Consider the following 24852-nt stretch of genomic DNA (forward strand, 5'->3'; position numbering starts at 1 on the left):
CCTTAGATCGGAATGTCGCTCCATAAGTATGGTACTATGTGCCATAAGGAGATTGGTTGAAACATGGGTCATGTTAGTGTTTTACTGCCATGCCAGCTGTGAATATGAATATTTTGGCAATAATATTGGGTCTCCTGGTATTAGGATGCCATCCATTGCTTCAGAATAATTGGACTATAATCGGTGGCGGTGTAATCTTCCAGAGTATATATTCTGAGAGACCAACGAAGCCAAAGGATCATATGGTCAGTATATTTTGTGGATTCGAAAAGTGGAGATATCTAGAATAATCAGTGGTGGTGTGATCTTCCAGAGCATATATTCTGAGAGACCAACGAAGCCAAAGGATCAGATGGTCAGTATATTTTGTGGATTCGAAAAGTGGAGATATCTAGAGCACTCAGGTATTTATTATGTTCCGGCATTGGATCAGATGGTCCAGATCAAATACAAGAACTGACTCTATACCGACTCACGAGCCCGTTCACGGTCCTCACGGGAACCCTCGACCGTCTCCTTTTGATCAGCCGCCTCTCTATATATAGCCACCACGCAAACTGCCATTATTCTCCTGCGACGACGTCGGAGGGAGATCCTCTGTCTCTCCCTTAAGCCCCACTGCTTCTCCCTTCTCCCAATCCGGTCTCACCTCTCTCGGAGCGAATCCCTTGATTTCTGTCCCTGCTATCGGATCGATCGAAGAAGCCACCAAGCCAGCGACTCTCTCGTGCCCTAATCTGCGCTGCCTAGCCCTCGGTCTCGCTCTCGCTAGCTCCTCGGCCTCGCTCTGTTTCCGTGGATTCCCATCTTGATCGGGGGAATGGCGGTGATCAACATGGCGGCGAAATATAAAACAACGGTCAAAGAGCCTGGGATTCCAGGAGTGCTCAAGATGGTGAATCTTCTCTCCAGTCCGCTCCTTTCCTCTGTTTCTTGAATTCTTGCTGTTTTGTATGCTACTCCTTCTTGACCTGCTTTTAGATTGTTAGTTTGACGTTCTTGTTAATTCTTGACTGGTCTGGGACTAGTATTTGATATCTGTCTTTCTTTGTGAACAATTTGGAAACTTCTTGCCTGGATCAATTGTTGTGGAAACTTTGGTCATACGTGTGCTTGGAATCAGGACATTTCTTGAAATAAATCGCGTTTATTGTTTTCTTTTCTATTGATGGTTATTGAGTCGACTGCCATGGTTGAGTAATATCCTCTCTTTTGCTGATGATCAATGTTGCCTTTTGGTTGCAGTCTGAGGAAAAAATTATATTCATTCCAAACGATCCTAGGTCAGCAATGAAGCTTAATGTGGATTTTAGAAGCATTAAAGGTACCGGCTGCTCTATTCTTTTCTCTTATAGAAAAAAGTGTAACTTTTTTGAACAATAATACATTTCATTTTCTAAATTCTAGGACCTTTATGTAGTTTGACAATCTAAAAATGATACTTGTTAATTTCCTTTTCACCCCTTAAAAAAGAACATGAATTGTACGATACAGAAAATATTGCAATAAATTCATCAAACAAACAAACAGTTTTAATCTGTTTGTTGATGGTAAGAGCAGAATGTTGGAGTTAAAACTAGGAAAATAGGTGCATTCCCTATCCACACACCTCTATACTCCTATTGACCGAAAAAACACATCTGATGTAGAGCTGATCAAGGGTTTTCTGGCCTGCCCAGCTCGGCCTGGAATTTTTCGAGCTTAGGCCTTAAAAAAAAAGGCCCATGGGTCGGGTCTGGGCAGAAAAAGCAGCCCGACCCAAAAATCGGGTCGGGCCTGGGAACTTTTAAAAATAGCCTGGCCCAGCCCGTGTTTTATATATAAAACACCACACACACACACACACACACACACACACATATATATATAGTTTTAGAGAGCCCATGAAGCTGTTGGGCCATTCTGGCCCATTTTCAGATTCTAAACAAAGAAAAAATCGGGCCTGTCGGGTCGGGCCTGGACAAAAATTTAAGCCCGACAGTCGGGCCGGGCCTGGGCATAGCCATCGGGCCTAATTTCTGCTGTAGAGCCCGGCCCGGCCCGGGTTTTGATCAGCTCTAATCTGATGGATCACAGGAACTTTCAATTGGATCCTTGTCAATTGGGTTTTAGCATTGTCTCCTTGAATTCTATCAGCTTTATGTTTTTTTTTTTTGTTTCAACCCTTCTTTATTTTTATGCATCTCTCCTTCGATCACTGAACCAAGAAAGAAAGCAACTTTCGATGCTTACCAAGAGCAGATACAAATTAATTGGATGCAATGGCACTAATTTCCACGATACAGCTGTATCTATGACTATCATCTTCAGATTGCATTATGTAATACACTTTTTTCCCAACGTGTTTTGTTTAATGGGGGATTTTGTTTACGCGACGTTAAGATATCTCCTCTCTTTCTCACCTTTTCTCCTCCAAATGATAATATACGTCTACTTGATTTGTAGTTGAAGATAAATTTGAAATAGGGTAGGTGAAGGATATGTTCAAGTTGTGAAGTCTGAAGCCTTTTTTCTTTTCTTTTCTTTAACAGTGGTTAGGCCTTTTTTCTTTTCGCTCAACCACTCTCCAACCTCACCCTAATACCATATAGAACCAATGACCATAATTATTATTTTTTTGTTTTTTAAGGTCCAGGGAGAAAGGTTAAATATTCAGTTAAATAGCATGTTTTAGTTGATCAAGGAATTTAACATCTCGTTAGAAATTCTCATGTTTTGCCAAAGTAGTTAAAATCAGTCCTTTCCTTCAAGTAGTAGGATTCAGCAGGGTCCAACTAGTTATGATAAAAATACTCCTGCTTTTATATTATGTAGGCCAAATCAATATCTGGTTCCATCCTGAAATTATTTAGGACTAATGCATTCAGATTGATTTCAGCCTGATCATGTCAAAGGCTGTGACCTGCTTTTGTTCTTTTGACATTGTCAGACACATAAGAGATCAAAAACATTCTTTCAAAAATTACTGAATTTGCAGCCATAGTGCTGAAGAAGTGATTAATCTATAAACTTCTTCATTCTTTATGTGCTTTCGATTGGTGGATATATAAAATTCTCAATTATTGATTTTTTGAATGCTTGATGTGAGTTTTTTGATGGCTGCTTTTCAGATTTTTGAAGGTGCTCAGACTTTTACACCATATATTTAAAATTTTATGTTTCTTTTTTACACTTCACTGTGCTGCACTTCTGTTCAAAACTCACATTTGAAATAGACCACTCCTCTTTGAAGCATCTATATGGGCTCCAAGATTATGCATACTGAACCAAATATAACCCTTATTTCTGCATAAACTTATGTAGGATCTAAGGTTAAGTAGCATCTGGTGGCATGATGCAGGATGTTCACAGATTCACTCAAGTTTCACATGATCTCTTGACCTATTTTCTCTGTTTGTGTGTAAAGATCTTTCCCAGACTACAATCTACGATTCCAGGTACTTAAACCAGTCTCTGAATCTAGAAGCACATTACCCGATCATTGACCAAAGAAACGATAGAATTCACTTAAATTTCTGAGTTTGCCATCTTTAGATATTAAATGGCATGTTATGAAAGAGCTCACATCTTTCTCCCTGTTTTGAAGAGACATTCAAAACAATGGCTCGATGACTATAGGATGAATACTACCAACTTTGTCTGTGAAAAATTCTATTTCTTTGAGATTCTGTTTGGTATGTTGGGACAGGAAAAGGTGATTGGCATTCTTTATAATGGCTCTTTTATGTTATTTGATTATACTTCTACTTTTCTTATCTGAATTTTAGGTCACAAGTTCAGCAAAGATGGTTCCAAACAAGCATTGTTAAATCTTACACAAGATTCTGAGAAGGTATTAGTTATCATCTAACCACTAATTACGTAGTTCATGAAAGTTGCATGCCGCAAAAACGTTGGTGGACAGATTCAGACACGATAGAATTTGTAATTTATTGTCAATGTTGGCAACATGCATATTGTATAGATTGGTAAATTTAATTTATTTCATGTTTTATACCTTTTGCTGTTGCATTAGGCGTGCTTGATAGATTTACATTTATTTCAGGGCGGAGGCTACATTTTTGAGTTTGACAAATTTTCTGACCGCAATGTTTGCCGAGATTTTGTAGGTAAATTTCAATCTCTTGCATGATAGTTTCGTCATCTTTGCCAACTGAGATCTACATGGGGTCCCCGACTATTTTTATTTTTTATTCCAAAATTTGTTAAATAGAGGGAGCCCCTATATTGGCATATGTTGCTTTCCTTCAGCATTGGTTCCCTCTTCAGGGAGATCAGTCCTAAGTTGTCGATGTAATCACCATTCAGTTGCTCATCTGATTCATGTTTCACACTGTTACCACTAGTTGAGGACAATGATTGCACAATATAATCAGATGTGGAATGGATAGGTTAGGAGTGCTTTAACCTGCTATGATGATCCTGTAGTTTTTACTTTCAGGCTGTTTTGAGTATCATGTGGAGATCAATTAGAATTTTATAGACCATTAACATCTTATGATTCTTATCATATGATTTTGTTCAACGTTGCAGAACTCAACATGCTTCTCTGTGGTCTTTGACATAATAATGAGTTCTTGGGACTCAACCAAATTTTGAACCATATGTGATCTAACCTTATTATAGTGCTATACTGGTTGAGGATGTGTCCCTAGTGTCATTGCAATTAGTTTCACTGTAGGCTTTGAATGGTTTATGTTTTGTCTGACATGGTGTAATTTCATGGTGACATAGTGTTATGTTTCTTTTGGTTTATTATGTGGATATTACTTATTTCGAGCAGTATTGATAGAATCATTATGTTCTTCCACCTATGGCTGTCACCATAAATAGAATATGTCACGTGTAAAATGATTTTGCAAAGCATTACCTTAACTTTTAATGTGATATTTGTAATTTAATATTCGTTAAATGGTATTCTGATGATATTTTCTTAATTTAGTCAGTTTCCTAGAAGTGAGCATATTCTTTTTAGCTGAGTACTCTTTAGGAGCCTAATTTGTTGGAATCTATTCTGTCCATTGCCCATCTTGTATTACTATCTTGCTAAAGTTATTAGCTATAATGCTAGATACTGGTATTAATTTGATATTTTACAAATTATTTCATCCTTTGACATTTGCTTATGGTAACCCAATCCCATACATTCAGTGTACATGAAGCTTGTTCATAAATTGTTTAAGCTAATTAACTTTGGTTGTGGAATTTCAGTCCTACTTTGTTTGCTCTTGATCAGAATTCTTCCTATTGATATATTTATTGCTTTCTTGAAGTTTATAGTGCGAGATGAATGGTTATTGGATACTATTTTCCTAGGTCAGGTTCATGTTGGGATATATGTTACTGTTAGACTATGCTTCCCTAGGTGAGTATGCTATTCTCTGAATTTTTTTAGATGCTTCAAAAAGGATTTTCCTTTAGGATGCCTTTAGTGCATGTGGAAGGAATGTTCTCTTGAAAATTTGAAGCAAAATAGTTGAGAAGATGACATATTCCTGGTCCTCTCAAGACTAGTAGCCTAACTTCCAGCTCTGTGTTTTGTTTTTGTGTGCGTACATATGTAGACATGTGCTTGCATGGCTGCATGCACACATATGTACACATGTATAGATGGAGAAAGAGTTCAGCTATGATCTCCTTGATAAGATTTTGAGCCTGTATCGTATCAATATGAAATTGAAATCCAGACCATTAATCAGGGGCTACCCTATTTTAATGCCTAAAACAAACTACTACATCATTTGGGTGTTTCATCCTTAGTCATCAGTGAGCACACAGTGGGTCATATAATTCAAGAATCCATTTCATTGATCAAGAGCATCTTTAGACCGGCAGGAACCAAAATGCATAGTGGACCATATAACTCCCGAATTCATTTCATTGATCGTGAGCATCTTAAGACCTGCAGGAACCAAATTTTTCTGGTCTGGATGATCCTAAACAATAAATTAAAGATAGTATCTTGCCGACAACATGCTACTTTTGTTTCTACACCCACCCAATGCATAAAGAGGTGCTATGGCGGAGCAGAATAGTGTTAAAACAATATGGAAACTTGGAAACTTTTGAACATCTTTTTTTTTTTTAAATTTTATTTTCAAGTTCTTCAAATGTTAACATCTGTGTTTTTTTCAATTTTCAAGTGTTTCAAATGTTGTAAATAACCTTTAGCATTGTAGGTTTTTAATTTAGACAACTGATAATTGATACACGTATGTATACACTTGTTAGATATACATGCCTTTTTGTGCACATTGTGAATGCGGAGTTGAGCAACTACGATGCTTTCACTAGGTCAGATGGTCAGCCAATTAGTGCTAGTATAGGAAAACTATTTTAACACTAGGAATAATATATCTATTGACCTTTTTATGTCCAATGTATTTGATTTACCTAACTATGTAGTAGCTGGTGGCATCTGAACAGGAAAAGTTCTAGGGAAGTTTCAGGCTATGATGTCCTCTAAACAGAATGAACAACCAGTGCCTGAAAAACCTGCTGCTACAATGCATGGTGAACAACTCAGCACCACGGAGATGGAGCACCGGATGAAGTTGTTGAGAGAGGATAGGTAACTTACTCTGGTTATACTTGTACTGTCATTTCTGTTGATAACCAGGATATTGTTTTGCTTTTAAAACTTTTTTCTTGATTCCTATTACATTTTGCCTATTACAGTCTCATCTTAACATCAATAAGTATATTTATTCTTTTAATTATATTGCCTGCCATTAAGCATTATCATGGGCTTTCTGTTGTTGTTGACCTTGGCTCTTTTTTTATTATTAATGATATACCCTTAATTTATGTTCAATTTAGGATCATTTTGATTCCATAATGCATGTATCTATTTATACTTGTTCTTTCTACTGCTTATGTTCTGAAACAGTAGTGAGGTTGTTCAATTTTTTGGCACATCATCAATAGTTAATAAAGCTAGACATGTATTTCCTGCATATGACATCTCCTTAGTCTGCTGAAATATATATAAAATAGGTTTGACAAGCAAGCTGGAATGACGCCAGAAATAATAGGGAGCTAAGAAAAAAGAGGGAGAAGATATTAACATAGGGGAAATAAGAGATGAAAGATATCAAGCGGAATGCACCAATAAATTCAAACAAAAATAACTTAAACTACCAATTTTTCATTCTCCATTCATTCTCTACCATATGACTCTGTATAGGCACTACATGACTCTTTTTTATTCTAGACAATTCACGATTATTTTCTTTTCCTTTATTCGAGCACCACTTTCTTCTTTTCCCTTTTCCCTTTGCCTAAGATAGCCTTTTTCTCAGGCGGCTTCTCTTAGGGATTATAGGCGTGCCCCCAGACACACTTTGACTTGTTCTGTTGGGTCGCCAGGCATGGAGGCATCTGACGTTGAAGCATGACAATAATACATCTCAATTTTCTAGAAGACACCACAATTACTTCAATAGACTCTAGGAAACACATGCTTGAAGCTTAATTAATAGACACAGAAACTCTTAAGAAAAGACATTCCACATTTATCAAATGTAATTGATGCTAAACAACCTCCAAGTTTTCATACGTAATAAATACTCTTTAACTAGACTTTTGACTTGGAACAAATTATTGACTACTCCAAAATGGGAGGAGCCACACATGGAACATTTTATGTATTCCAATATGTGTGTGGCCTGCAATGGAGGATTATTCATTGTTTAACCGGTGGAAGATTGTAAAGTATGCATTTGATAGTGACTCATGCATGTTTAAGTCCTTATGCATTCCTTTTTTCATTTAATGTCCTAAAGCTAAAGTTCACTAAATTTTTGAGCCTAGAGCTTAGAATTTGATGTGTAGTGTGTGTATTTGTGTAAGTTGTGTTCTAGATTTTATGTGATTATGTCATGTTGCTTCCACATTTTCACTTTATTTGTTTGCTCTTACTGTCTATAACTCAAGATTGGTCTTAACTTTATGGGAGTTTTACCCAATTGAGAAACATCTGTTTATACACACTTTTCCATTATTCTAAATCAATTATCAGTGCGATGATACAAAAGTGAAAAATAGGTATTTATGCGGTACAGATTAAATAGGACAGGATACTGTTAATGTGAAAACTGATTTTCCCAAATGCAAAATGAAGGATTTATTATATGCATTCTAAAGTACGGGAAGATTCACATTATATATATAATTCTCCTATCTTTCTTAAAACATGAAATATTATAACATGCCAAATACTTGTGATAAGTGTGATCTCTCCACTGTTATATTGGTTGACCTTTTCTTTATCATTGTAATAGACTGAAATAGATTCCCACTTTTGCCAATTATTGAAACTTGTTACTGGAGTCGTCATTGAAGTTTCTGACCGGTTGGATTTGCAGTCCTCATGGATGGAGATGGAAGATGGTATATTGTTTGACTTGGATGTGTAATTATTTGGCAACTAAATATGGGTTGTCATCCTATTGTAATGGTTATCTATAAAATTGTGAAATTTCATCTTGTCCTTTTGTGTTTTAAATGAGCGAGTTGGATGAGGTTTAATATGGAGAAAAGTTGATTAGGGGGTCGTTGGTTAGCCCTCTATTTTCAAGCATTCAGCTGGTGTTGACCAGCTTAATGATACGGACAGACACGAAGTCAATAGGAGAGAGAAAGAAAGACGACAGCAAGAGAAGGCCTTGTTATATATTTCAGATATTGAATCATCATGCACTTTAGGCCCTTCTTAAAGCCATGACACAGGGTCACATGAGTAGCGAAAGACTGAGCTCGCTCATGCTCTCATGCTTCACACCAACGCTTTAAAGCCATATCATGTGGATTGGTAAACTCCGCTTCATTTGAATTTCTTACTCATGAGAGTCATCTTACTACTAGTATTAGTGTTGCAAGAAACCTCTAAGCATTTGAGCTCCCATTGACTAAAGATAAACTAAGTTGCTGTATTGGAATTTTCTGGCGGAGTGGTTTCGTTGGAGATTAGTGGGTACATCTGGTGCCTTGGAAGGTAATGCAGTTAGTATAAGGGGGCTTTAGAAGATGGCTATGGAAATAGGTTTTAATGGGAAAACCATGTAGCGACCAGTGGGATCTGCTTCTGGAATTCGAAAGGAGATTGTAAGAGTGATTAATTCTTTTCTTTTGGATGAGGATGAGATTAAGGATTGGTAAGGGAAATGGACTGAGATTTTGGCTCGATATATGCACCAGAAGTAATTGAACTCTTTACCCATGCTTTTTCCAACTAAAATTGGGGAAGATTAGGCTTCTGCTTGTCTTTTTGGTGGGAATCCAGAGGTGGATTTTCAGTAGCAATATATCTTATTAAGCGAGAATTCTGGTTGATGAATCTAGTGGTACGTTATATAACTTTTCTTTTTAGACACAGTGGGTTGACAGATTGGAGGAAAAAGAATGAAGGGTTTGTCTTTAAGCTAATGATCTGGAAAATGCCTTTTTTTTGGTTCAGTAATATGAGTCTTTATAAAAGAACAATTAATTTCTGTTCGAGTTTGACTGCTTGCTATCCACAATATTATGTTGATTGTTGGCAGCACAGATTGATAATGTAGGAAACAGATGATTTTATATCTATCTTTTATTTTCTGATTTTTCTCCTTGCTGTGGTTTTCTCAAGAGCATATAGAGTAGAAGACATTTTGGTGGTGCTGCATTGTAGCTGACCCCAAATAAATGGGACATGGATTCATGGTTATGATTAGGTTCTTATACAATGACAGTGTCTTTGAAATGTTAATGCTTCCAAGTTTATAACTTTTGGAAGTTCTGGAGCAACTTTAAAATAAAAACTATGGCAACTAGCAATTCTTGGTTGCTGTAGTTTCATTTTAAATAATTAGAGTCAACATTGGTATATGAATTTGAAACTGAGATCCAAGGGCTTTGTGTGAATTTGCTGTGTGGACTTCAGAGCTTTGTAAGGAGTCAGTTGCTGATTTTTGCAGTTTTTAAGTATCTTAATTTTGCAAATTACTGAACTGAAAGGTAATTTCTGTAGTGAATTGCAGAAACTACACAAGCAGTTTGTCATTGGTGGTGTGTTAACGGAATCTGAGTTTTGGGCAACAAGAAAGGTCAACATTTTGTTCAACTTATATTTAGATATTTTTGGCATAAGCATTTCTTTATCCTCCACTTTTGATGCAAATCCTAGTAAAATTTTCTTTGGGTTTGTTTTTGATGCAGAGTTTACTTGATGATGATGCGCAGAGAACATCAAAGCAGCAAGCAGGATTCAAAAGTGCTATGCTTGCAGATGTTAGGCCATCGACTGATGGTCGGGTATGATATGGATCCTGTGTTCGAGTTACTCTTAATCCTAGTTATATTGTTTTTACCATCAATGTAATCTAGGATACTGCTGCTTTCACTGCAATTAACTGCTGTAAGAGGAAAAAAAAAAGATTCTTCAATATATTTCAATACATACTAGGATTTGTTTCAAACTTTTTGTCTGTTCTCATTTTTTGTTTGATTCTGTATTTACATGTTATGGAAGGTTTTTGACTTTCATTGCTCACATTCCTTTGCAGACCAACAAAGTCACCTTTAGCCTTACCCCAGAGATCATTCACCAGGTATCTGTGTTAGTGTAGTAGTGGTTGTACTATTGTTTCATCTATGCACTTGCCTTAGCATTTAAGGTTCCATTATTCGAAAAAAATGAGAAAAATGGAAAGAAAAAAAGAAAAATAGTAGGAATTTTTGGATGATCTTATAATTTTTTATATTATGTTTAGACAACTTTGGTGCTGTAATGCTGTCTTGCTGCTGGAGCTGCACCTGTACAAGTGTGTTAAGACATGATATTAATTCACATGGTCGTTTTTTAATTTTAAAGCTTGTAATGGAAATATCTGCACAGGTTTCCTTCCCTTTATACAAAAAGAAAAGACTTTTAATGGATTTTATATAAAGCCCAACTCTGTATATATTACTTACCTGCATGCCTGGGATGTATTTGTTCTAACCTTGACCTGCTTATGCTTAAAAAGTTGAGAAGTTAAGTATTTGGTATTATGCCATCTCATTTAAATTTTTAATATTATTTTTAAAAAATCTTAATAAAAACATTACTCGAAGGAAACTTTTCTTTGGGGCTAGCCAATGTTAAATTGGTAGGAACAAATTTCATAAATAGTAAGTTCTGCTTGAACTGGAGAAGAAAATAATTCATCTCCATAATTTCAGGACCCTGAAACATAGGGGTGAGTAGCATTTGATTGTCTTGTTTTTTTTACTTAGAGCTTGAATATCGGGTGGACGAATGGTCATTTGACAATAGTTCTATTTAAATGATCTAGGTGTAAGATAACAGAGATTGTTCACTACCCAACTTTATGATACACATGATGCTATAGAGGTAATTGTGTAATTTCATATTGCCAAAAGAAAATGTAGTTTATCTTTGTCGTCTGCTTGTGATGGTGTAAGACTAGAGACTTGTATTCACCATAACATTCCTCATGTGCATCTTCAACTTATACAAATTTATTCATATGGCAAACTTTTGTTCAGCATTCTCTTACTTTTTCCTAAGATTCACTAGCTTTCATCAAAACCATGTTGCACTAAGGTTTGCAGTACCAGTGTATACCATCCATATCGGGCATATCATATCATACTGGTAACAAACCGATACTTAGTACGAGGGGGGTGTACCGAATATCTGTATGCTGAACCAATTCTTGTACCAGGCATACCAATACTGTACCAACATAGTATTGGTATAGGGTTCAATACTGAGATTTTGAACCATACATTGCACCAACCAAGGTTTTAAATCTGTGGGACAAGGATGTCCTGGTTTCTCTATGGAACGGGACACCTTGCTATCCCATCCCATCCCAGTGGTAGTTTCGGTCATGCATCCTGGTAGATATCCTCCGTCTCTCTCCCCTTCTTTCTTTTCTTTTTTTCTTTTTCTTCTTTCTTTCCTTCCTTTCTTTTTCTTCTACTTTTTTTTTCTTTTTCTTATCCCTTTGTTTATTTCTTTTTTTTCCTTTTTTCTTCTTCTTTCTCTTTCCTTTCTTCCTCCTTTCCTTTCTTTCTTTTTCTTCGCGCTTCGTTTCTTTCTTTCCTTTCACCTTTTCCTTTTCTTCATTTTTTCTTCCTTTCTTTCTTTCCTCTTTCAGCTTCTCTCCTTGCATGGATGGGTTTCGGAGTCCCGATCCTATCCCAGTCCCATTTTCTTATAGGAACGGGATGAGACGGCTAGGATGGCCCCTATCCTGCCGGGACTTAAAACCTTAGCACCAACTACCTCATTAGCTTTTAAGCTGCCACTTATCTCATCAAACAAAGCTGATAAGCTATTTACTTAAGTTTTAATATGTAAGTTTGCTTTTTGATCCCATGGATTGGCCTATGACAATGAGGGAGCCTCAGATTACTTCTTCTCTTATGGCAGTCTGTGATTTAGCTAGTGGCTCATGTTTTGTGATAATCATGGTGCATGGAGATGGGACTTGGGAACAATGCCACCACATGTTTTGTGATAATCATGTTTTGGTTCTTATGCATTTGTTACATGCTATCTGGTTAATGAACTTACAACTTCACACTTATGTGCATGCACGCACATGGATGGGAGGGAAGGGAGGGAGAGAGGGTAGCAGCTTGCATTAGAGTGATGTTGGACTATTCTTTTACGTATCATCAGTTATATGTTGGTTGGTGTTGATTAATTCATTGTAAGTTTGTTGAATGTACTTTTTGAACAATTCATTTCTAATTTTGAAAATATCTTGCAGATTTTTGCTGAAAAGCCTGCTGTTCATTGGGCATTTCTGAATTTCGTCCCAAGCAAAGTAATGATACTGATTTTAAAGCATGCTAATCTTGAAGATATCTTGTTCTTTCTCTTATATTTTGTTATCATTTTGTTGAAACATCCAGATGACAGAAAAGGATTTCTGGACAAAATATTGTAGAGCAGAATACCTTCACAGGACAAAAAATTCTGTGGTTGCTGCAGCGGAAGCAGCTGAGGATGAGGAACTTGCTGTATTTCTAAAGAATGATGACATATTGGCAAATGAAGCCCGCCGTAAGGTACTTGCCTTACAGCATCTGGACATATGTAGTCACATTCATATGTGTGTTTTTCTAGTGCAACAGCTGTTATATTGCAGGTCAATATGAACCTTTCTTATGCATGTATCCTTCTTTTTCCTGGCATTCTTCTTGTCTGCAGATTAGACGGGTCGATCCAACATTAGATATGGAAGCTGATTTAGGGGATGACTACATTCATCTTCCTGTATGTAAATGATCTGTGTTCATTTTTTTATTCTATTCTTAGATGATGCTGTGATGTTCATTGTATGCTTTTGAGAAGCTGAGCAATTCATGTTATGTATTATTTTGATAGTTTTGGAACAATGTTTTTTTTTTCTTTCTGTGATGAAGTATGGAACCTTGGAGTACCTTTCTATCTATTTTCTATCATAGTGTATATCACATGCGACATCAACTTTTTGGATGGTAAAATTAAAGATTTATGGTTCTTTGCTTTCCTTATTAGGCAGTTTTCATCCTAAGTTGATGTTTCTTGTATCGATTTACAGCTTGGTCGTTGTATTCATATTTGTGGTTCGGAAGTCCCCAGTGTATTGTTTTATATTATCTCAGGATCTTTTTCAATAATGAATTGAAAAGAAAAATTATCGGCGTTTCAAAATTATGGTGGGAAAAAAGAGAGAAAATATAGCTTGAGCATGAACCTATACTTTGAGTAGTTTTTCTTTATTGACTATTTTAATATATAATATATGGCTTGGTATCATGATGTCTATGAGTCCACAACTTCAGGAAATTTGTTGTGCTACTCATGTGATAGATATTGTCACACTTGTGAGGGCTTTCTCCCTCAAACAGTATGTTGATATTAAGATAACTATATGCTTGCAATCTATTTGTACATGAAGAAACTAGTCATGTGACACATACCAACATGCTTGTGAAGACTTTTCCTTCTCAAGCAGTATATCGATATTAAGATGCATTATGCTTGCAATCTACTTATACATGAAGAATCTGTTGTTCATTTTATATGCATGCTTTGATGCCTGCATGTACCTACGACATTGGTAAAATCTTTAGCATCAATGTATCTCTCCGTTACTTTAGAAAGATCTAGGAAGCAAATTATTGAAACCCTAAAATCCAGAAAACTTAGAAAAAGCATTCTATTGCTTCAGAAAAGTAGTAATTGTTAGAAATCATATAATTGGTGATGACATGTTTGTATAACATAAATATAAACCCAATATGAACAAATAAATTATGCATGACAATTACTTATTGAATAGATGTTGGGATTTTTAAACTTAATGAGATTGATATCCTCCATAATAATTCATTCAATTCTTCCCTTTGGTTGATAGTTCAATATTAGGATATGTAACTTTGTACAAAATTTATCTTTTAAATTATAGATTAAAAAAGTTGATCCTGACAAATTTGTTAAAGTATTTTTAGTGCCTTATCCTTATTGGATTCTTTTTTGCTCCTCTTATGGTGACTTGCAGGATCATGGAATTCTTCGGGATGGTAGTAAGGAGACTGTTGATGCTGAGAATGACATAGCTAGGAGGACCCTCTCACAGGATCTTAATCGACATGCAGCTGTTGTTCTTGAAGGAAGGGCATTAGGTAGGACGAGTTCACACTGTTTACGCTATTAAATGCGCTATTTTCTTTTTGTTTGTTAGCAAAGCAAATAAATCTAACATTTTATCTTTTGTAGCTTTTTTTTGCTATAATGAATGACTCATATAAGTCTAGTACGAATCCATCTAAAATGTCAAAAAATAATAAGTCTCAGAGCGCTCTTGGCAGCTCCCCCTTACCAATCTAGAGAACTCTCCTAGAGTGATTTGTCACAAATGAAGCTACCTAATTCATAGCTCTATTGGCCTCCTTATAGACATGCTTGGCCCGAAAGGCGACGTCTCCACCTACCATGCCTCAAATGTCCTGGAGTAGTGGATGGCAGTCACCCATGCCACTGGTGCACCTCTGCACCTAGCTGATCATTGTAGCCGAGTTACCTTCGAGCGGGACTGCGTTGGCCCGCAGTACGCGCCGAGCTTGACGTAGACCAACCCAAGTTGTCCTTAGCTCCGCCCCATAGATAGAAATATCGAAAATTTGGCACCCACCAGCTAACACCACCTTAGAGTCCGGGCCTTTGATCGCAAATCTTGCACTACCCCTTCTGCCACTATCCAACACATCCATCAAAGTTAACCTTGAGAAAACTCGGGGGTGGGGGCTCCCAGGTGATAAACACCGTCCGTGACGTTACAGGAGCAGATGTAGAGCCCCATATGTCTCGAGCTGTCAAAGGTCCGTTTGATGGACCTGCATGGATAATCTCCGCAGCCTGCACACAGGCTCGCTCCACAATGAATCGAGATGTAGGACTGTTTTTTCCAAAGGTCCAGGCATTTCTGGCCAGCCAAATATGGTAAACAAAGTAAGTTTTCCTAATGGCCACATGCCGGGTCTGAGGAGTGGCGGCCCACCGTTTGAGCATAGGTGAAGGGGACGGACTGGTACTGAATATCCGACGGGATATCAACAAGCCTCCAAGCTCTCATAGCTTGATCGCATTGAAACAAAATGTGGTCCACAGACTCCTCCACTTGGCACTTAGGGTAGTGCGGCTGGATGCTCAGTCCACACCTGCTCAGGACAAATTTTGTCGGTAGTCGACCCCAAACCACCTTCCAAAAAAACAGAGCAACCCTTGGGTGAAGACCGAACCTTCAAATCCAGGCGCAATGCTGCCTCGATTGTTGCTTACACTGAAGAAGGCGTAAATGTCTCTCACTCTGATCCTGGGGCTACAGGACGTGTTCCAAACCCTCACATCCGGACCAGCACTCCTCGGAACTGCCAATGACTGAACTCTCTCTGCGAGGTGCTCACCAAATAGATGGCCAATTCGGTTGGTGTCCCAGCCTACCCCGTCAGGGCTGAGGGGATCGCGAACTCGCAGACCGTCCATGGCTTCAATGTTGACCATGATCGGCCAGAGTCTCACCAGAAGAGTATCCCCCCAAGGGTCCTCCACAACATCGACATTGCATCCATCGCCAATCAGCCACTTGGTGTTGGCCAGGCAGTGAGAATGTACCTACATATCTCCCGCCACTGTAGCTTTTTGATGGGTTGCATTTGTAATGCTGTTAAACAAAGCTTATTTTTATATGCGCGCGCACACACACACAGATATTCTTATGTAAAATGGTGGCATTTCAGTTTTATGAATCCTGAAAATGGCATTATGCTCTGAGAAGTATTGGATTTCTGGGATAAAGTCTGTTGGCTTTGGTGGTATTTGTTAATGAAGGAAATGTCATCAAGACCATGGCAATGCTCATAATGTTTATCCTCCAGTATGTTGTTGGTTTTGTTAAATTCTTTGAGTGCTCTTTGGCTTTTTATGATCTACTGCTCTCTCACACTGTATATCATTTCATGTTTCCCCACTTCCTTTTTTGCTGGTCTGCCCTTCAACATGATGGCACAATAGAGAAAAAGTGTTTCAATTACACTGTTGTGGATTCTGCTTTGCTCTCTTTTTCATCCGCACCATTTCATTTATCCAATTCTGTCTCACCGTTAGTTTTTTTTTTTTTGATTGAACATATATTCAATTTTCTTTTTCCAATCTATTCCTTGTTTGCAAGATCAAGGTACAAGGTCCTGTTAAGCTTGTCTTTTGCTTCTTTAACCATATTTATGAAATAGTGAGCTGTTTTTGAGGGGAAAGGAGGGCTGAAGTCCACCCAGTACAAAATGACAAGCTGTTATCTGTTTATATGCGAAATTTTCTTGATTAATGATATGTCTTGGCTATCAATTTCAACTATTTCTTTCTTTATATCTTGTCCATGAATAACATTAAAATTTTTTGAATTTATTTACTTGTTATCTTATGTTTGTTTGTTTTCCCAGTCAGTTTATCATCCAAGAAGTGTATTTGAGCAATCCTAAATTAACTTAATTCTGTATGTTTAGGAAACTACAGCTTTACTCATTATAAACATCACTTGCAGTTGAGTGAGTATCTTGAGGGTCGAATTCCCATATTTATTTTGATTACATATAAACTTTCTGCCTTGGACAATGTAGAATAATTCATGACTTTATTCACCAGTTACATAGTAATTGGTGCATTCCTATGCTATTTGCTGGCAATTAGGGTCCGTATTCCTTTAGTTAGCTATCTATTTTTGATGCAAATGATAAAAAAAATGTGTAATCGTGACATTGCATATGAAGTGGACAGTCAATCTCATGTAACAGAGTGTTTAGAGTCTGTGTTTAAATGCTTAAAATTTTGATGGGTATTGATGACTGATTTGAGTGAAAACTCATGCTACAACTTGCACAGCTTATCATGCAGATGCCTGAATGTCTATCCACAATTTTTTGGCACTCATGCCACACATGACCTTTACTTGATCATCTTTTCCTTGAGTATTGTAGAAGGGATGGGGCTGGGTGCTACATAGATGACAGCCATTAAGAAAACTGGACCTGGAATTGTTCTATATAGTTGGTCACATGTAGCTTATGCCCATGATAAAACCAGTTTGTGATTGCTTTCTTTGACTGCATTATTGTTATATTTATTCTGATGCATTAGTTTTGATATGATTATATTTTGAACTTTTCCCATTCTGTAAGGTCAGAAATTTGCCATTATCAAACTATAATTGTCACCGTATTTTCATTTTTGGATGCAGATGTGGAGTTGGGAGACACACGGACAGTAGCTGAAGCACTTGCAAGGTCTAAACAGGGTTAGAAATGATATTTCTTTTCATCTTTTGTGCATCCCTGTGTTTATCTCACTTGTTACCAAACTTAACTAGGTATTGTTTCTATCTTGGTTCTATAAATGTTCTGCAGCAGAGTCGTCTGCTGAAACCTCAGATGAGAAGACAAACCAAGAACGATTGAAGAGGGTTTCTCGAATGACTGAGATTGAGGATCTCCAGGCTCCCCATAGCCTCCCATATGCACCACTCTGCATCAAGGTGTCAATGGATTGTTGTGATATGATGCAGTGTTTGTTACCCCATTAACTAACAGGTTCTTTATTATGTTATTTCATCAGGATCCACGGGAGTACTTTGATTCACAACAAGCCAATGCTCTCAAAGCTTTAGGAGATACTGACGCTAGAATCAAACCCATTGATTGCAGCCTAAGCACTGAGGAGGCATACATTTATTTGATGGAGCAGATTTCTGAGGTGAAAGTCCGAGGGTTGAATAATCCAGTTGTTCAACCTGAAGCAGCTCTCAAGGTAAATTTATCTGCATTAACAGTGAATTATAAATTTTGTTTTTCGAAATTCTTTGTATAATAACAATAGACTGAATTTGGCAAACAAATTTTTGTATGATGGCTTTAAATAGGATATTTTGCATAAATGGCTACTTAAATTTTTAGATTTGCATAAATGGCGATTTCCATTTCTTTTTGCAGCATCCGCCATTTTTCAAATTCTAAGTTTCTAACTATATTTACCCTGGTCCCATATAATGTGATGCACAAATTCAAGTGGATTTGTGAACTTGTTATGCAGTGCACACATCCAGACTAACTAGTGCTCAAATTTGGGTTGGTATTTAATAGGCTTCTCACATCCAAAATAACTAGTTACATACATTAAACTATTTTGTGCACATAAATACCAACTTTAAGCTAAGTATTTAATAAGCTGTTCACATCCAAAATAACTATTTGCACTTTTTCTTCTTCATCTTACCAAAACCTGATTTGGATAGAGTAACGGGAGAAATCCGCTTTACTAAACTCAAAAAGATTTGAATTTCTGGAAACTATGTTATGCACAAAAATAAGCAAGCGGACAATTTGTGACGTTAACACTTAGGCGGACTGGTGCATTATAAGTGCGATGCAAATCTAGATTGTGCACAGATTCATCAACACCCACAATCTGTGGATTAGTTTTGTGCACCTCCAGGGTGCACAAAATCTTACTAAAAAAATGTACCTAGAGTGTAAAATTTGATTGCTGGATGCCCATTATTCATGTTTATGGGGCCAGGGAGCATTTTGGTTAGGAAAATTGAAAACGACCAATGCTACAAGAAGAAATAAATATAACTATTTCTACAAATCTGAAAATGTGAGTGACCATTTTTGCAAAAATATCCTTTAAATAATGGTGACAATGGGCCTTGTTATCTATGTTTATATAGATTTTTTATTGTTTAAACAAACCATTTAGATGACCCAGCTAGATGGTCTCTTCCCTGAGTGTGTGTTGTCTGTGAAGTGGAGACTAGTTAGGTCAGTTATGAAAAACAAAGTTGTACCGTATAATGGTTCATTTCTTTTAGAATATAGTACAGTTTTTTCTGTTCATTGTAGGCAAAGCAGATTTGGAAACATCATAAAGGGATATGTCAAAATGCTAACTTCTTATACTTTACTTGTGTACCTTTCTAGACACTGATAATTTTTGACATGGAATACTGTTATCTTCTAATGTAAAAATTAGGTCTCAAAAGATTCTTCAACTTGCATTCTCTTTCTTTAGCAATACTGATTAATTTAGCAGCTTCTTGATGTATAAACTTGAATGAATTTCAAGTAGCTTGCTCAACTACGTGGATGATATTGGAAATACCTGAAAGAAAAATGACATTGGTGTTGTGGTAGCTGTTGTGCCTTGTCATTGTTAGGTAGATATAACTAATTCCATCCAAATCATTTAGTCTCTCTCGAGAATATGGTTTTAGTAGTTTTACAGTTTCTCTCTTACATGCAGTTCAGCCATGGTCTATGATGCGAAAGGCTAAGTAAATCTATGCTGGTTGTCTGGTTCTTATATGTTATATGTAGCATGATATGTAAAATGATGATTTTGGTCAAAGGGGGGAAAAACAAATGAAGACATTTAAACCAGTTACTATAATTAGAGAAATGAATATCTTGATTCCAATTGTTCTGTTATTTTATTTATCCCCAGTAAGATGGTCTGCTTGTATTACTGCTTCATTTGGCTTAATATTCATCAGTTATTATAATTGCATGGAGCAGGAAAACCTAACCACCTCACTGGTATGAGCTAGGTTCTTAATGGGTTGAATCAGTATCTTTCAAGTACCAAATATCATCTTGGAAAGAACCCTCAGGAGAGTGTCCTGGACAGGCTGCCAAACAGGACTAAAGATGAACTTATGCATGTGAGTTGCCTCTTGACTCTCGAAGAGTTGCTGCACATTATCACATGCTAGCATTTGCACATCTCTTGAAAATAGAAATCTCTTTCGAACTTAATCATTGATCTGATAAATTACTTTCTTATTCCGTCAAATTAATTGCATATCCTGCACTATTTCACATAGAAAAAGTGAAATCTTTTGCCTATTCTTTTTTTAACTGCAGAGGAAGTAATGCTGCTTGTCTCCATATTGTTAGAATAGATGAAACTGCTCTTATGACTGTTATTTGTTTCAGCACTGGACATCAATTCAGGAGTTGCTACGGCATTTCTGGTCATCATATCCTATTACAACCACATACCTTTATAATAAGGTAATATTTCTTGGTTTTGCAAGACGTTCTCATGATATTATATGGGCCCTGGGAAGGTGGATACTTTTACCTGGCCAGCTTTTTGTTTCCCAACTAACTCTATTATGACAAGAGTCTGTTTCTTCCTGAAAAAATGAATTGGTACAATGAATAAAAATGTCAGTGGAGTAGTAATTCTTCATGCATGCTTCTAGTCATGTTCTCAGTGGCTTTCCTTTTATATTATCTTACAAGGAATGTATTTTAATATGCGAGCAAGCCAATGCATGTTTCCAGGCTTACGTATTTAACAATCAGTTTAGATGCAAATGGATTTCGGGAAGATAATGGAACAAACATGATTGATTTGGTTATTGAATCTTTATTTTTAGACCTTGAAGGTTAGAGAACGACGAATGAAGGAATATGAACACTTGGGGAGAACTCCAAATGTTAACAAGAGAGGATAGTCAAGCAAATATTATTTATATGTTAAAAAATAATTTAAAATGGCAAGAGTTTATTTGTTAGGGAATGAGAAAACACATGTTAAATTGTATATTAATACGCTTCTTATATTCTTGGAGGAGCAGCAACTTCAAGTGTGGAGAGTTTTTTTTTTTCAGATGCATTCTTGGTGAGAGGAGGCTCATATTTGGGGTTTGCTAATCTTACTTTTTTGTAAAATACCAATTATAGATGCATTGATTGTTATTGGATGTCATTATTTCTTTGTTATTTGTTTATGCTAATTGCTATGGAGTAATTAGCAAGGCCACAGAAGGGATAAATGCTAGACTGGAATTAGCATAATCTAAAGAGACTTAAGAGAGTAAACATTGCGAGTTTAGTGGATGTATGTGGTCAGAGTTGCAGCTCTAGTTAAGCAACAATGTAGTACTTGAGCATACTTTATTTGTTAGCTTGGTTTTATTTATTATGAAAAGGACGGAGAAAGATGGAAATGTTTCATATATGACTAACAGCTTAATGATTGCAGGGAAGATTTCACCTCTTGAGTGATAAGAAAAAAATGTAAAAGAAAATATTAGGGCAATTTATTTTGTTTTTGGCCGGGAGTCCTGCATTATTAGTGACAGATTTTTGCCCAACCAACCAAGTTGCAACCCTTCAACTAGTCAAGGAGAGATTAAAGATTATAGGGATTTGGATTTGTTTCAAAGGAGAATATTTTAAATAAAAGAGCTAGATTGAAATATAGATACCATCATGCATTTCTTTTCTGGTTTCATGCCATAGAAACCCTCTTCAGTTAGCAGTTTTCAATTGCATACTAACTGGTGTTTGTATATGTAATTCTCGTGATGTCTTCACCTTCTTTGTTGGTTTCCTTGCATTTGCAACAGGTTTTAAGATTGAAGGATGCTATGACACAGATCTATCATAAGCTACAGGTATGCCCTTGTTTCTTCTAATCCAAGAAGTAATTTGTGTTTTTTTTTTAACTTACTTACTGAGGTAGTTCTTTCCACTTTTTTGGCACATGTATCATGGCTTTGCTATCCTAGCTTGGATGAAGTCTATTGCCTTGTTACAATCTGATGGGGGTGTTCTAGTTTCCAGTCTTATGTTTTATTATTTTTCTGCTATTGGTGGGTTGTCCTTTTGAAGTGTCATGAATGGAAAATTATTGTTGTTGGATTTAGAGATTAAATGCAAGTCAACTTCCTTTCTCTCTTTCTTTTTACTTGCTTCCCAAGTTTACTGCAAACCAATGACACTGGAAAATCCAGTTGAAATATGAGAGTCTGCTGAGCACCATATTATGCTGAACTATAGTATTGCATGTCAAACTCTAATTTTTTCTCTTCTGGGTTTATATCATTGCTAGTATATATGAAGTCTCAAGGAAGTTTTGAACAATATTTGTAGTATGTAACTGTCTCCAATCTCTTAAACTTTCAGGAGACAAAGGAATCTGTTCAGTCAGATTTCCGGCATCAAGTTTCTCGCCTTGTTCAGCCCATGCTCCAGGTAGTCTTGTGCCTATTTCTATATGCGCATATTATGGTACATACTTGCATATACATATATACATACAGAATACATACACACATGTGCATGCATGCATACATACATACTGGGATAAAGGACTAAGAATATACCAGCTTTATTTTTATTTAGGAAAGTGATGTATTAGAGCCCATTGGTTTAGTCAATTGAGAGTTTAGAAGATGATTGTTCCAAAAGAAAAATAGTAGGGTTTTTTAAGTTAAGAAACAGATTCGGGATTACTTGGGTTTTGAAACTTCATATGGATCTTAGAGCTAATATTCACTCCACAGACTCATTTTCTCTTTTTCACCTTGCGGATCTCTCAAAGATCTCCAAAAGTCTGAAAACTGAAAAACTTGTGTCTTTCTTTCGAGCTTTGGTAATGGAACATCCAAAATTCCAAATGCTTCCAGTTTGCTCAAGACTTGCAAACTACGAGTATGATCAGAAAAATTACCTCCCAGAATTTTAACTGATAAACAAATATATGATAAAAATATATAATTTACCCATATGCATTAAATATAGTATTGTATGTCAATTTCATCCACAACTCTGAAACCAACCTTAGTTTCTGGTTAGAGTTTGAACAGAGACATAAAACCATATGGATCTAAGCAAGTAATCCTCATCTGTGGTCTTTGCTAACATGACATCTGTTTATTTGTTTAGCCTCCGCAATCATATTTAAATGTTTATTCTCTAAGCTGACCATTAGATCATTTTTTTTGTGTTGTTTGAGAATTCGTAGAATCATGTTCGGAGACATTCGCTAATGATTATTACCATTAAAGTTTTGCAGAACTCATTGAGTCTATTTAGGGCAACTGGCAGGCGGTTGATTATTATGTGCAAGAAATTGTAAACAAAAAGCTTGGCACTTTCCTCCATGGGGTTAAATCAACTCAATGACTCTAGCCAGCAAGTTCAGCATGAGATATATGGATCTTCTGAAACAATAAATCTTTAAGGCCTCTTCTGACACCTTGTTGCCAGGCTTCCAGATAACTCTCACAAGGTCAGAGTTAGGCAAGGAGAGACTGTGGGTCACAGGACAATTTGACAGGGTTGTGGGAAGATTATTTATCTCATAGTCCAATATTTTTTGGATACCGAAATCTACCTTTATAGCTTGATTTTGGTATCTAATGTATTGGGATTGAAATTCATCAGCTTCCCTGATTCTCCTATTTCTTTCCCCAGCCACCTTGCCTCTGCTGACAACACCTCTTGTGGGAGTTATCCTTGGATCACTGAAACAGGCCCTTAAGAAAACATGATCAAATGGTGTACAGACCTTATTGTGAATATGATATGCACATTTAGGTTTCTACGGTGTTTTCATCCTCCGATAGTTGAGTTTATTATTAGACTTGATGCATGTTGAATTTGTGCATATCATGTTAGCAGTCAAGTGGTATCAAAGATCATTCAAGTAGCATTTTTAGGATTTCAAATGCAGCATTAATAATATCAACCTAACAAGCTTACATGCCCAAAACATCAATATTTTTCTACCATTCTCAATAACAATATTATTTAGATTGACTTCTTCGTGTTGAATTCACATAGTACATTTTTTGAGCTTGTTCATGTACCGGGATCTGCAACCTGGGTGACTTTTTCTTCTTATCTGTCTTTTCCTGGATGATTGTCATTTAATTTACATGCCCAGTGAACTCCCCATCCAACTCAAGACCTGCAAAGCTTATGTCTTTTACTCCCATGTTTCAGGCCTTGGATGCTGCCTTTGCTCACTATGACACAGAACAGCAGAAGCAGTATAATAAAGGTGTCAGTAAACCAAATGGATTTGTCCAATAAAGCTTGCAATTTTATGATATTATGTGTACATGTAATTAAATTTTGATGTTGATAAAGTTGTTTCTTCACCAAATTTTCAATGCTAGAGCTGGCATGCCTGCATGCTTCTCATCTGTCTCGAGACTTCATTCCAAGCATGTATCGGGCTTTTCATATGTATTTCAAGGTCATGAGCTTTCATCTTTCTCATTTGGAAGTCTATATTTCAAGTTCATATGATCTTGTTACAGGGACTTTACCTGTGTAATCTTTATGCCATACAGAAAAATACTGTATTTATGTAGCCTTTTATTCATTTATTCAAACGGGCCCAAATGTGCGGCAGTGCTGTTTTCATGTGAATTTTACATATCACAAATATGGTTCTCGTCATCAAATCATATATATTGATATCTGATATAGTTTATTTGGACTCGAGCATCCATTAGCGGC

General features: G+C 36.6%; 1 protein-coding gene across 7 annotated transcripts; it reads left to right on the plus strand.

Moving 5' to 3' along the window:
* The first annotated feature begins 525 nt into the window (after nucleotides 1-525).
* Nucleotides 526-24762, plus strand: LOC103707094 (general transcription and DNA repair factor IIH subunit TFB1-1-like). Of its 7 annotated transcripts, none has more exons than XM_008791456.5 (20): nucleotides 526-895; nucleotides 1246-1324; nucleotides 3768-3832; nucleotides 4046-4109; nucleotides 6427-6571; nucleotides 10007-10082; nucleotides 10195-10290; nucleotides 10542-10586; nucleotides 12762-12818; nucleotides 12907-13062; nucleotides 13205-13270; nucleotides 14541-14664; nucleotides 17772-17828; nucleotides 17938-18065; nucleotides 18146-18337; nucleotides 20136-20249; nucleotides 20524-20601; nucleotides 21948-21995; nucleotides 22507-22575; nucleotides 24331-24762. In XM_008791456.5, exons 1-20 carry the CDS (start codon nucleotides 821-823, stop codon nucleotides 24418-24420), a joined length of 1824 nt encoding a protein of 607 aa, XP_008789678.1. In that variant the 5' UTR covers nucleotides 526-820; the 3' UTR covers nucleotides 24421-24762. The 7 variants fall into 7 exon arrangements, with proteins under 7 accessions (XP_008789678.1, XP_008789679.1, XP_088563504.1 ...); XM_008791457.4 differs by having other exon boundaries at nucleotides 566-895; nucleotides 17941-18065; XM_088707380.1 differs by lacking the exon at nucleotides 24331-24762 and adding an exon at nucleotides 3341-3437 and having other exon boundaries at nucleotides 571-895; nucleotides 22507-22835.
* The last annotated feature ends 90 nt before the right edge of the window (nucleotides 24763-24852 follow it).

This window comes from Phoenix dactylifera, chromosome 11 (assembly GCF_051530095.1).
Source record: "Phoenix dactylifera cultivar Ajwa chromosome 11, Ajwa_hap1_PhDact_Kaust_v1.1, whole genome shotgun sequence".
NCBI classification, from domain to species: domain Eukaryota; kingdom Viridiplantae; phylum Streptophyta; class Magnoliopsida; order Arecales; family Arecaceae; genus Phoenix; species Phoenix dactylifera.

Excerpts from the sequence above, each read along its gene's own strand:
- LOC103707094 (XM_088707378.1), top strand. The coding sequence starts at position 821 with ATGGCGGTGATCAACATGGCGGCGAAATATAAAACAACGGTCAAAGAG. Across the intron at positions 10,291-10,541 it reads GGCCATCGACTGATGGTCGG|ACCAACAAAGTCACCTTTAG; the intron begins GTATGATATGGA and ends ATTCCTTTGCAG. Across the intron at positions 13,063-13,204 it reads CAAATGAAGCCCGCCGTAAG|ATTAGACGGGTCGATCCAAC; the intron begins GTACTTGCCTTA and ends TCTTGTCTGCAG.